We start from the raw sequence: 14,033 nt of genomic DNA, 5'->3' as shown, positions 1-14,033 counted from the left end.
GTTTGTACTCATCAATAGCTAGAAGCGAATAATGAAAAATTCCCTAGTTAAGGTATGGCAACAATCAGATCATGAAAAACGAGAAGCGTTGAGATATGCTGCCGCACATATTTTAAAACTTAATTAAAATAACTGGATATTGTAGTGTGTAACAAGCCACACCTTGGTTCTTGACATCTTGAAACCTTTACTTTGTTGCCCTTGCACACTCAAGTTTTTTTTTTTTTTTAATGAGATCCATTAATTGCACACAATAAATAAATTCGTCAGTAGTGTGGAATGTGAACGAGAAATTAAGCATATCGTTCCCTCCTCTCTCCTAAATTAGTTAACTTTGAACAAAATGGAGAGGTTCCCGATCAAATTTAGACATCTGAATTTTTTTTTTTTACTAATCTAATTCCAGACAATGCAATTTACATTGCACTATGAGTACCTGTTAGGTATATGACGTAGATCATTCAATAACTTAGAATGTGCTGGGTGATTGAAAACTATTTCTTGGTACAATTCTGCTTAAACAGGGTTCTTACAAAATAATTTTTATCTTTTTCCCTAACTTTGTCCTGATTTCCAAGTGCTAGAACAACCATTCTCCTTGACAATTGGCATTTAATAAGATAAAGATCTACTAATGAAGAATGTCTGTAAGTGTGAATAACTGTGAATAACCGAACACGTAAACTAAACACAAAATTGCTATTTGAGCTAAATGAATATTATATAAAACATCTTCAAGTTGATACACATCAATCAAAACTTTTTCTTTTAATGGGCTTTGTATCGCATTGGTCCATGTTGGAAACAAAGTACAATGCTGACTGGCCAGTACCACTACAGTTTAATTCAGTAATGCTTGATTTAAAAAATTAAATACAAAAGTCCATTCTCAAAATACATCTTAAACTTAGAAACATGTGTTGCATGAGTAGAGTGATATTTGTCAGCCCGCACTCCATCTTACTTAAAGATAATTCTTTTCTACACATAATAAATTCTGCCTTATTAGAATTATTTTTAACGAGTGATAATCATTTTGCCCATTCAAGGTTTAAGTCCGGTTCGCACCATGCACGATTAAAAGTAGTTTTCTTAAGACATTTTAGATGAATAACCGACTTCTTCATCTAACTCCTCTGAATCTGTGGTTGGATGCTAGCAGGCAGGCTCTGTTGCTAATCAAGCATATGATACTTCAAAAAATATCAGAAGTTATCACCTTAATTTCACCATGTATTGAAACTTCATTTCGGAGAAAGGATTCCTGAAAGAACAGTGTGTGTTCGGCATACTGGAGTATATATTGCCCTCAGTTTGTTTCACTGGGCTCCCGCGTTTGAATTCTCAGCTTATTCCAACAAACTCCCTGACGTTTTCATATTACTTTTATTTACTTATTTTGTTTGAATCTATGTATTTTTGTTCTATTTACGAAATTTTTATATTTCACTTTTTGTAAGCCTATTGTAATTGGGGTATATGCCCTGTAATAGGTGCAAAATAAATAAATAAGTATTATTCCGATCTTCTGGACTTTTCCACGATTTCCCTGATTTCCAAATTGGTAAGAACCCTGTTATATAAAGGATTGCTATTGTATTATTGTGAAGCTTTTAAAAGATAGATACGTGTCTACTTCTAAGTGCATAACCGCCAACAAAATTATGTAACCATTTATACAATTTCTTACTACAATTTTCTGTAACTGTGTAACAGCATAAGTGAACTATACCGAAAACTGTATCCACGGCTAAATAAACTCAAAAATTATACGAGGTTGCTCTTCTCTATGATAGTACGAATTTATTGAACAATCGTCAATCTTAGAATTTTAAAGAAAAATTAGATTAGTAGGAATAGGATGCATGAAAATTACAAATGCATCAAACCTATGTGCAGTCATCGAAAAAATTATGTACTCTGTATATAAAATATGCTATTCCCTTTAGTCGATGATTGTGCATTACCAAATTATAAAGTAACGTATAAGCATGACATTGTAGCTGCAATATGTACTTTCCACGGTATTATGCTTCTTCTATGGCTGGTTAGTACTGTTGTTATTAACTACGAAAGAGGGAGCATATTTAAGATACTATATATAAAATCAAATCGACGTTGGATATCGCCTTTTGCTACAAAATGGCTGAATCTTTTGAAATGAATTTTAGAAGACAATTAGCACTTCTAAGTGAGTTTTTCGAGTCGAGCTGAGTTTTCATCATTCCACTGATCATCCACTATCCACTGATCATCAGTGTCCACTGAATCAACTGCTGAAATACGTAATTTCCTAGAATGTTAGATAACCCACACAACATATTTGTAATAAATGGTTGCAGAACCCACGGTACATTCTACTCACATACAGTCAGCTTTTATTTATCTTGTCTATGTGTATAAAGAAAAACATCTACATGGAATTACAACGATAACGTTGTATATTGTTTATTTCGATTGTGATTAGGCCAGCCGTGCTCAAACACTATCTATAGAAGAAGAAGAAGAAGAAAATATTTAGTAGGTTGATGTAGATATTTTGTTAGTGCGTTGCTATGGTAATATTAACTGTTGTCAAGGAAATGCTTATACTGTATAACTGTGAGTGTCGCCATACTTGTTAAATGCACAATTTTGAATGGTGCAGTAAAATACGTAAAATCGTAAAATATAGAGTTTTGTGCATTCTAAATTGGTGTATGTTTATTAAAGATCTCGCTACTATACGTAATAGTTAAAACATATACGAACATTGGGCAATATATAACGTAACGTTATAGAATTTATTTTCTTTAGCTAATCCCAGCGAAGCAGGTTGAGTGAAGCTACTACATTATAATTTGTTAATATTTACGGTTGATACCTGTGTCATAAAAATACCCATTAACTCTACCGCCACTAACCCTTATTGTCTTAAATGTGTATTGACATTGTTAGGAATGAAGGCAGCAAAAATTCGACGACTGATGATTGTTCAATAAATTCGTAATATAATAGAGGAGAGCAAGGTTTCATTTATACCATACCTCAAATCTGTCCACTGATAAAGTTACTGACAATTTTCCGTAAGTAGAAGCTTTGTTTTGTATATAATTAAACACACACTAATTATTTGCTGAGCAAAGCCATTATATTTTCATTAAAAATTAAATACGTGTTACAGTTTCACCAACTAACTTTTTGGCTTAACTCTTATTTGGCAAATAATAGTGTGTATTTAGTTACTGACAAGTTAAATTTTATCAGGGTATATCCAATTTTGCAGGAAACTGTACCATAATAAAAGATTTTATCATTCACCTTATTCTACAAGAAATATCAATCGTAGATAGAATGTGATCATATGCAGAGTTCATACAAAAATTAGAAGTGATGACGAAGATGCACGTTTGATGTATTCTGTTTGTGAATTACCTAAGCTGTAGGTACTCATATGTATTTTAGTAAATGTTCTATCGCAATTCATATTAAAATAATACATAATTGTATATAAAATTCTTACCAGGAGAAGAATTCAGAAGGCTAGTTATTGTCGGTGAAGACCCTCTTTGAGGAGTACCAGTAATAGCTGAGTGCAGTATGGAAGACGCCTAAAATAAATTATTAAAAATTAATTAATTAATTAGCACAATTTATAATTAGTTTTTGATGTACACTTTTAAACTTTTCGAACAAATTACATATGACTGAAGTTAACAAAAAATAAAAACGAAATTTTCATTTGTAAGATCTTGAGAAACGACAAATTAACGGTAAATTTCTTCAATACTACGTTAGTGTACTTGAAATTGGAATTAATTTTCTAACAAGGTTTATTGTGAATCAAGATTTAGAATGTTTTTGTGTAAAATAATTTTAAAATTGGATGACAACATCTTGTTTGCACGTTGTATTGCACTACTACACTACGAAAATTAAATCTAATTTAACGTGCTTAGATATACACATTATCTATTATATAAAATGTTACTTCTGCTAAAAACTCAACCACACACAGTACACATTCTCCAGATTATCCTTTAAACTCATGGTCTTTAAAGAAACTTTACAGAGACCACAAAGCAGGGTTGGCAAAAACCATGTTTTTTATTTTAAAAAAGTTTTTTGGGGGAGTTTAAACCAGTTTTTTTTGGGGGGGGGGTTTAAATCATTTGCTTTATGTATTTATATCACATGTGGACAGAAATAAGTTTGTTTCACCTTGGTGTTATGCAACAACCGGGTTATGCTGGAAGGAAGCTTAAATCGGAATCCAAATCGTTTCTTGACTTACATCCGAAACAAATTGTCCTCCATTTGAACTCGAAACCGGGACTAATTGGCCAGAAACGAGATACGTCTGCTGACTCAATCACGAAGGACTCCTGATACGTTACGTTGCACTGATCTTTACATACTTGTTAATATAATTGTCAAGTGTCATTTCAAAAGGACATATAGTGAAACCATTATACAGAATTATATATGGACAATTTCAAAATACTGCAGAGTACAGAAGAACTAGTTAAGTCCAAGTAAGTTCACCATGACTTTTATTAGTCCAAGTTAAAGAAATACGACGACTTAATTTGCATATCAGTAAGAAAAGTGAGTAAAGATAAGAATTAAGTCCACTTTGACTCTGACCCATTTATATATAAATAGATACCAAAGATACTTCTGATTTCAGTAAATGCCTCTCGTGGAGTTTGTATGACCCCCTCCCCACAAAAAAGTGCGGTATTTCGATGTATTTTATCAATAGTAAACATTATTAAAACAAAACAATATTTAGAATTTTTCTTTGGTTGCAGTTTCATAACAATAATAACAAACTATTAAAAAAAAAAAAATCACAAAAGAATTATTCATAAACTTAAAGCTGCTTTTGTAGTATAATCTCTTTGAGTAATGAATGGGGAATTTAGGTCTGAATATAATACGAATAATATGCGGGAGTGACATGTGATAACCCACAAATGTGTGTTCATTAAGATTTTACGAACACCTATACTTTTACGAACATGTTTCGTTTTTTGGTTTAAACCAGTTGTTTTTTTTTTTTTTGGTTTAAACCATGGTTTAAACCAGCCAACCCTGCCACAAAGTAGCTACGAAATAAGTGAATTCTCTGTCTCTTTAGTGTTAAACTATAATAATTTAATATGTATTCTAAGAGACAAGATCAAACGTAATTGACATGTACGCTTTATTTTAATATGTTTATGAAAATAGCGTATCTACAAAAATGGATGTACTACACAACTGTATACCTTATGTAGCATAACTGTAATATATGAAATATTATTATGTCCAAGAATGTCAAAATTAAAACTCTCTCTTACCTGAGAAGAAGCATTCTGCGACGGAGATTGAAGTAAACTTGAGAGAAGAGGAGAGGTAGGTGTTGGTGCAGGCTTTGGTTCAATCTGCCCTTCAAGTGATTCATCTCCAACAATCTAAACCAAAATGAAACAAAAAAAAAAAAAAAAAAAAAGTAAATATTCACGAAACCTTTAGTCTGCATGTTCTTTAATATTAAAATTGATTGGTTACTTGGACTCGAGTTTAGCATCCCTTTCAGCAATAAGGTTATATGAGACGTAAGCCTACAGCCAGACGTGGGATCCTAACCACATAAGCTCCAAAAGAGAATCAAACCCAGATCTCCCGTAATAAAGGCGAGTACGCTAACCATATAACCATGACGGAGTTCAGATTTAAATTAAAATGTGGGTTAATGAAAGTGTATAATGTCTGCTGCGGAAAATTTCTTGGATTAAAGCATTGGAAACTAGAACCTTTCTATTTCAAGTGTGCCCCTGCTGGCGCTGCTGTCGATATGTGTGTCGAAAGAGGAGGGACAGGTTGCTGTGGCCGAGATCCTCCAACAGTTCGATGCGGACAAAGTTACCACAATGAATTATTTCACGGGTTTGCTGTTCACCGTCTTGTTAGCCATTCTAAGTAGCCTAAGATCTTCACTCGCCAAGACCAAACGACTGAATGACAAATAGGCAACACAGTCGAGGTAATTTACATCTTTCTCCAAAGCAAAGGGAAGGTTATCTCAGTAAGAAGGAGGTGGGGGGTGGAACCGAAGTATATTTCACATATTTTCCGAGGGCACACTTGAAATAGAATCCTACACAATCTTCCACAAAAAAAAAAAAAAAAAGTACATGTATGAAAGGACAATGCATTGGTATGTTATTGTGTTTAATTAAACTTTGCAACAAATTTCTCGTCTCACGGATGAACATTCAATAATGCAGTTCCTGGCAGTATTGTTTCTCAAAATTAATCTGACAGCAGATATCGAGCGAATCTACGAAATGTGCTCTCTTCGAGTCATAACTTATCATTAATTTCATATACGTACAAGCATACTAACACCTAATTGTGTGATGCGAGAACGAGACGTATTCTTAGCAGAGTTCGAATTTACGAAAATACGCCCAGAAGTGGAATATTCTAATACAGCTGTGGTGAACCCCTATAACTTCTAATATTTAGCAAAGTACGGATAGCAAAACAAAATTGCAAGTAAAGTATAATTGTAACTTCTACAACTATTATTTTATTACAAAACATACTTTACAGAAGCAAATAATTATTTACAAAACACATATTGTGTAATATCGAAAATGATCATTAATAAATTTGAATAATGACCAGTTTTCTTCCAATCATTTAAGTAGACGCTTTTTAGTGTATTAATCTGTTCTAAGAATGTTATCAGCAAAATAAAACAAGACAGTAACAAAAACTCACATCAACGTTAAGAGGTTCACTCAGTGGACTGTCAACCGCACTTTCCGCTTCACTGCTCGGTTCAGACTGACTGCTGTTGCGTCTGTGAGTATTTCTACCTCCTCCAGGTTTCGGCGTCAGCGACAGCACTAAAAATAAAAACAATAATAACGTAATGAACATATAATAAATGGAAATTTGCTTGGATATAAATACATATACCAATCACGTAGTACTAATACACTAGACAACTATTAAGTTTTGAATTCTTGTCATGTGAATTACTTTTCCAATCAATATATAAATTACTGCTCAATCCGATTGTCTTCAACGAGGTGAAAAGTAAGGTTAAGTTTTTAATAAGAAGGAAACTTAACAATGTGTATACAAATCAATAAGCAAGTAAAGCATTTCCATCTGGTCTAGTGGCTACCGCTGGTCTTTGGAGCATGGGATCCCGGATTTGAGTCCCAGTGGGAAAACATGCATTAAGGTGGCTAGGATTTCACCTTAAACTGTAGGTCCACGTCGCATACAGCCTCGATGTTAACAGATAATGCTAAACTTTAATAAGCAAACAATTACGCAAATTAAGTACATTCGTCCTCATCATCCGGTCGCACAATTATTTGATCAGTAAGCACAATTGAAATGCTACGTACAGGATCCTCGAGAAAGAATGATGGAATTTCGAGGGGCTACTATGCAGGGATGACGGTTGGATGATGCATTGTTTTGTTTGGAAACTCACATAGTTTATTCAGTGCAAAAGCAAGTGTTACTAGAATACTGTGACAAAAAACATGTTAAAGTGCGTCTACATGTCAGTATGTTTCTATGATATGTTGGAACTGACTGTTTTCCCGCAAATCGAAGCCATGGTAACACCTATCTTTAAAATTATGTTCTAGCTCAATGCCCCTTTCCCCTTATTTTGCTCGTATTGTTTCACGTTCTTTGGATGCTTGTTTTGGAAATCAATGACTCAGAATCCATTCCGTTACTCCCAAGAAGCCCTGACTTCGCAGCACTGGATTTTTTCTTATGGGGTTTTATCAAGGACATCGTATAAAAATTGATAATTACTGTTTTTGTCCAATTATTGTGAAGTGAATTTTGAGAAACATTGCGACCACTCACTTTTATATGTTGAGGGAATAATAATAATAATAATAATAATAATAATAATAATAATAATAATAATAATAATAATAATAATAATAATAATAATAATAATAATAATAATGTACTGAGTAACTGTCATGTGTGAGAAACACCTTGGAAAAAAGTAACAAATAATAGAAAACCCCCATTTCGTTCTTACGTTAACATCACATAATAAAAGAAATCTGAAACTCTCTTAGTTTACCAGTTAAAAAACGGGTATTTAATTTGTACTGTGTTTTTACAAAATCAAGTACAAGTGATTTAAATAAAAATAATCAATTTAAATAAAAAAATCAACACAAATATTTTTTCAACTCTGTTTTTTTAATAACTGTGCAGCAGCTTCTTCTTTTTTTTTTTTTTTTTTTTTTTTTACATCACTGTAAACCTTTATTTCCACGCGCAGCATTGAAGAAAAATTAGTCTAAATCCAGGACGCTTCTTGCTGTCTATTACCGTTATTATTCTATACTAATCAACATTACAACCGGAAGTGGTTGATTTCTGTCATTTCCGGCTTGAATAAAAAGATAAGAGAGATTGTACCTATTCTTAGAACGCTAATCAAAACACCACTTCTCGCTATCTCTTGTTGTTTTTGCTCTATGTATTATCTGTCAGGAAAGTAAATGTACACCTATTTTTCGAGTCTGGCATTCCTGCTCTCAATCCGTGGAGAGTATGAGAATTAAATCAATCAAATGTTTACTGAGGGGCAAAAAGAAAAGTTTAATCTGAATAAGACATTGTAGAGGGACACAAGCTGTGAATACGAACAGTGCATAGTGTAAATAAAGGAAGACACCAAAAGAGAAAGCCAGAAACAGCTGTTAAACTTAGAAAAAAAGAGTAAAAATTGTTGAAGTGGGAACATAAAACACAAATACAACAAATACACCGACAACTAAACGATCACCATGCCATGTTCTTGGTGTAGTGGTTAAGGTGCTGGCTTACAAATGCAAAGGTCGCCAGTTCGAATCTTCGGTGAGGACTTTTTTAAAAATTTTTGTTAATAATACATGCAGCTCATGAGAGATGGTAAAAGAGGTCGTATTTAGTCTTTCGTAGCAATTATTATTGGTAATGTTTAGTACTGATAATACTTTTTGTCTTTGCGTATTGCTTTTATTCTTTTCTTTATTTCAAAAGAGAAGAATATCCGAACAAATGCCACCAAAATTCCTCATATTTTGAATGTAAACGCCATTTGCAAATAGTAAAGAATAAAAATTGAACGTTCCGATGTAGCTGCAGAAAGTAAAAAGATAAACATGGAAGTAGACCATACTCATGGTAATTAAAAATACAATTTCTACATGCCTTACACCTCCCGACCACGTTTCTACGTTAGCAAGTAGGAGGTTTGTGTTTAGGTTAGGCTGGTCAATACGTTTTGCAAAGGGGCCCGGTTTAGCTCTGACGCACCACAGGAGCGAGAAGAGAGCAAAACACTTTCTCTCTCCTTCTGTGTCTCTATTTATCTATCTATCTGTATATATATATAACGCTATTTCTGAATACCATAACCACCCTAATTTTCAGCGGATTGAGACGAAACTTGGCACAAACATTAAATGTTGAAATATCTTGAGGAGTTCGTTAACCAGAATAATCAGATGAAAATGTTCAAAATGGCGGCCCTTCAAACTCTCCAAAATTTCCAAGGGAACCAAATTTCGACCATAAATAGGTATTTAGAAAGTTTGAATAACTTTTCCTCTTTTACTGAAATATTTGTGTGCAGAGACTTATTGAAATATTGGACCCGATTAATCGCATAAAGAAGGTTCACGCCCTTTCGCTGCGGTCAGGCTTTTTTTTTTTTTTTTTTTTTTTTTTTTTTTTTTTTTTTTTTTTGCAGGAGGGGGTTATTTTCGTATCGGAACAAGATGATTGTTAGTGATGATATGAAATTACACATTGAAAGTGAAGTAACTTGTGAAACGTGTTATTTGAAAGAACAATATAATAAATGTGCTTTCGCCTAACACAGAGAACTGTAAATCACGTATTTCGAGTTCGGGGCGTAAATGGCGAGGAATGTTATTTGATTTGCTTTTTAGTAACACATTGCATTGCAAATAAAGGTAGACAACATTAGTGGTAAGCAGTGATGAAAATTTTCCGGAAAATTTTGAAACGGAAAATTTTTCGATTCACAAAAACATACTCCACTTATTCCTACATCGTTGTTTAGTCAAGATGTGAGGTGGAAAATTTTCTTCTATATTTTTCCGGAAAATTTTCCGTTCTTAACGAATATCATTGATTAAGTAACAATTCGTCAGTACTCATAAAATTGATTTAGTTTATATATAGAAACGTTAAAAAGTGAACGATCGTTTAAAGAATCTGAAAATTTTCATGGCCCAGACAATTTTCAATATGATGTAGGAACTAGTGGAACAATTTTTCATAAATCGAAAAATTGTGTCCTGTACAATGAAAATTTTCCGATTCACAAAAACATACTCCACTTATTCCTACATCGTAGTTTAGTCAAGATGTGAGGTGGAAAATTTTCTTCTATATTTTTCCGGAAAATTTTCCGTTCTTAACGAATATCAGTGATTAAGTAAAAATTCGTCAGTATTCATAAAATTGATTGAATTCATATTTAGAAACGTTATCACTGTTCACTATCACGATTCACAAAAACATACTCTTCTTGTTCCTACAGCGTTGTTTAGTTGAGATGTGAGGTGGAAAATTTACTTCTATATTTTTCCGGAAAATTTTCCGTTCTTAACGAATATCAGTGATTAAGTAACAATTCGTCACTATTCATAAAATTGATTGAATTCATATGTAGAAATGTTAGAAAGTGAAAGATCGTTTAAAGAATCTGAAAATTTTCATGGCTTAAACAATTTTCAGTACTATGTAGGAACAAGTGGAACAATTTTTCGTGAATCGAGAAGTTGTCTGTCCTGTACAGTGTTGAAAATTTCCGGAAAATTTTCCGATTCATAAAAACATACTCCACTTATTCCTACATCGTTGTTTAGCCGTGATTTGAGGTGGAAAATTTTCTTCTATATTTTTCCGGAAAATTTTCTGTTCTTAACAAATATCAATGATCAAGTAACCATTCGTCAGTTTTCATAAAATCAATTGAATTCATATATAGAAATGTTAAAAAGTGAAAGATCGTTTAAAGAATCTGAAAATTTTCATGGCTTAAACAATTTTCAATACTATGTAGGAAGAAGTGGAACAATTTTTTTATGAATCGAATGAATAAGTGGAGTATGTTTTTATGAATCGGAAAATATTCGTAACTTTTAATGAATTGAAATTTTAGATAATAGAATGGAATATTTGTACTCTACGAACTCGAGGTATGTTCTTTGCACTTTGCATACACACAGAGAGAGAGAGAGAGAGAGTAGTTGAATTGAGTTGATTTTGAGTTTAACGTCCCTTTCAACAGCGAGACTATATAAAACGGTGCCAACTGATTAACGTGGAATCCGAACTTCATGAGCTCCCGCTGGGAATCGAAGCCAGGTTTTCCATGCCAAAGGCGCGTATGCTAACCGCTTAGCAACGAAGGAGTTCGCAGAGCAAGAGAGAGAGAGAGAAACACTGTAAAATTTTATTTCCCAACTTGAAATAGACAATTTTCCGGTTCCTGAAAGGTAATTGGAAAATTATAATTTGTTGCTGACTAACTTTCCTCTACTGAAATTCAATTTTGTAGCTCTATTTGCAGTTAAATATAGTGGAAAATTTTCCACCTAACATCACTATACATAATATTCAAAATTGTCAGGCCAATGAAAAGTGTTTTCCACTTGTTTCTACATCGTGATGAAAATTTTCTGATCTATGAAAATTCCTCTCAATTGTTTCTACAGAGCAATAAAACTTTCCGATTCACAAAAAAGTTGTTTTACTTCTTGCTTCAAAATGATGAAAATTTTCCGACTCATAAAAGTTCTTCTATTTTTCCATATAAGGCAGAAAAATTTGGATTCATGAAAAATTGTTTAACTTGTTCCTACATAGTACTGAAAATTTTCTGAGCCATGAAAATTTTAAGATTCTTTAAACGATCTTTCACTTTTTAACATTTCTATACATGAATTCAATCAATTTCATAATTGCTGAGGAATTGTTACTTGATTACTGATATTTTTTTAGAACGGAAAATTTTCCACCTCACATCGCTAGTGGTAAGTAAAATAATAATAATAATAATAATAATAATAATAATAATAATAATAATAATAATAATAATAATAATAATAATAATAATAGGGTTGTTTGTGGCAAGGCAATATCTTCCTCAATTCTTCTTCAAACGTAATAATTGTAACGCCATATCTCCCTTACAAACAAAATATTAGCAATTTATATCGAGAGAACGGGAAATTGTAGAGTGATGGGAGCAACGTTGGACAGTATGCACTCATAGTAATCAGAAAAATAAGCGATTTCAATGCAAAATGAACGAAGTCATTCTCATGGGTAGTCATGGAGCCACGGCAGAGCCCTCTTTAGGCAAAATGTCGATAACTTATATCGAGAGAACAGGAGGTGACAGTGAGATGGGACCAACGTTGGACACCGTGGACCCATAAGGCGCATCGAAAAAAATTACGGGGGGGGGGCAGCCAGCCTTACTTATTTCCACATAATAATGTAAAATTATATTGTCGAAATATACACACGAGTTAGATAGTAATATTTCATATTATTATTATTATTATTATTATTATTATTATTATTATTATTATTATTATTATTATTATTATTATTATCGACAGCGTCTTTTCATTACGTGTGCATGTTTGACATGAAGCCAAAGAGAAGATCCATCATTCGTAGAAAGAATAAGAGTAGTCAGTTACTTTAACTGTGAGCGACAGCGAAAAATACGAAAAGAGTGATTACCTGTAGCCAGGGGCCGATCCAGGGGGGGGACGATCGTTCCCCCCCTGAAGAGGGAACTTTTTTCATTTTATATATATAAATAAAGTCCATCTCAAAGTTTGGAGCCCTTAAAAGTAACAGTATGACAACCCACCGCCTCCCCCCCCCAGAAGTCGGTCCTGGATCCGTCTCTGCCTGTAGCGAAAAGAAACAATACTGTCTCTCAAATGGATAAAAAATCAAGCCGAGATAGATTAGAACTCGCATGGACGGCGCGAAAAGTCAATGCTTTGTCCGCTTTTTTTTCTTTAACTGACTCACCGAACGTGTTTCAGTAACTTACTTATTGCTAATTTTACTTGCTTCACTCGTTTAACTTGCTTTTTCTAATAACTTATAACGACAGGGACACGAACACAGAAACATCGAGGACAGTTAAAAATCATAGATGCTCTCCCGCCAGGAATCGAACACGGGACACCATACACCAAAGGCGCACTTGCTAGTCACTAGACCAGCGGGGAGGGCACTGCTCACTTTCTGTGACGTTAGGGATAACGACCACTGTATTGCCAGCTATCACTTCTGTGGGTTGTATACTATGATCACATGTTTCTTCTTTGCTGGAAGAGTTAAACCTACATTCTATGTAATACATGAGGTATTTAGACCTACATGCTCTTCATATAATGTAATAAAAGGGTCATGCTGGGAATAAGAAAAAGAACATTCCTTGGACAAAACGGAAACTATTGCCATCAGAAATATTTATCTACGAGGCATGCGCAGTAGTATATTTCAGAATAGTTACTGTTTAGTTCAGTAAACGAAGAAAGGGGTATAAAAAAGCAAATATGTCGCGTCAACGAGATCGGCCAGAGTTGACAGAGGCGGAAGCAGATGTGTAGTAATACAACAACTTGGTTAAATTGATAATTGGTTCTTTATTCTGTAGTAGATCGTATCACAACTTTACGGGAGAGCAGAGAAACACTTACTAACGCTGTCATATAGTAAGCTTTAGTAACACGATCATACAGACACAAATGGATGTAACTGTGAGTACTACAACTTGGATTTAACGAAAGCCGTTTAGATATTCAGTGGTTTGCAGGGTTGTATAAGACAGAAAAAATTAAGACACAATACAATTCTTCATACCTCAGCTTCCAGTAACTAGATACATGCAATTTCTGGATAGATACTGAAACTGCTGTCGGATTTTAATACATGACGTATTGCAGGATACAAAA

General features: G+C 33.5%; 1 protein-coding gene across 3 annotated transcripts in view; it reads right to left on the bottom strand.

The window, feature by feature from the left end:
• Positions 1 to 14,033, bottom strand: part of Brd8 (Bromodomain containing 8) — a 108,167-nt gene that overhangs the window by 59,270 nt on the left and 34,864 nt on the right. For all 3 annotated transcript variants that reach the window (XM_081734319.1, XM_081734320.1, XM_081734321.1), the window contains exons 6-8: positions 6,754 to 6,881; positions 5,325 to 5,438; positions 3,503 to 3,590 (exon numbers count right to left, since the gene is read on the bottom strand). In XM_081734319.1, coding sequence (XP_081590445.1) covers positions 3,503 to 3,590; positions 5,325 to 5,438; positions 6,754 to 6,881 — 330 coding nt within the window. The remainder of the gene's footprint in view (positions 1 to 3,502; positions 3,591 to 5,324; positions 5,439 to 6,753; positions 6,882 to 14,033) is intronic.

Source organism: Thermobia domestica, chromosome 12, assembly GCF_964235325.1.
Source record: "Thermobia domestica chromosome 12, izTheDome1.hap1.1, whole genome shotgun sequence".
In the NCBI taxonomy this organism is placed as follows: domain Eukaryota; kingdom Metazoa; phylum Arthropoda; class Insecta; order Zygentoma; family Lepismatidae; genus Thermobia; species Thermobia domestica.
The sequence above is the reverse complement of the archived record's forward strand: the minus strand, read 5'-3'. Positions and strand labels throughout refer to the sequence as shown.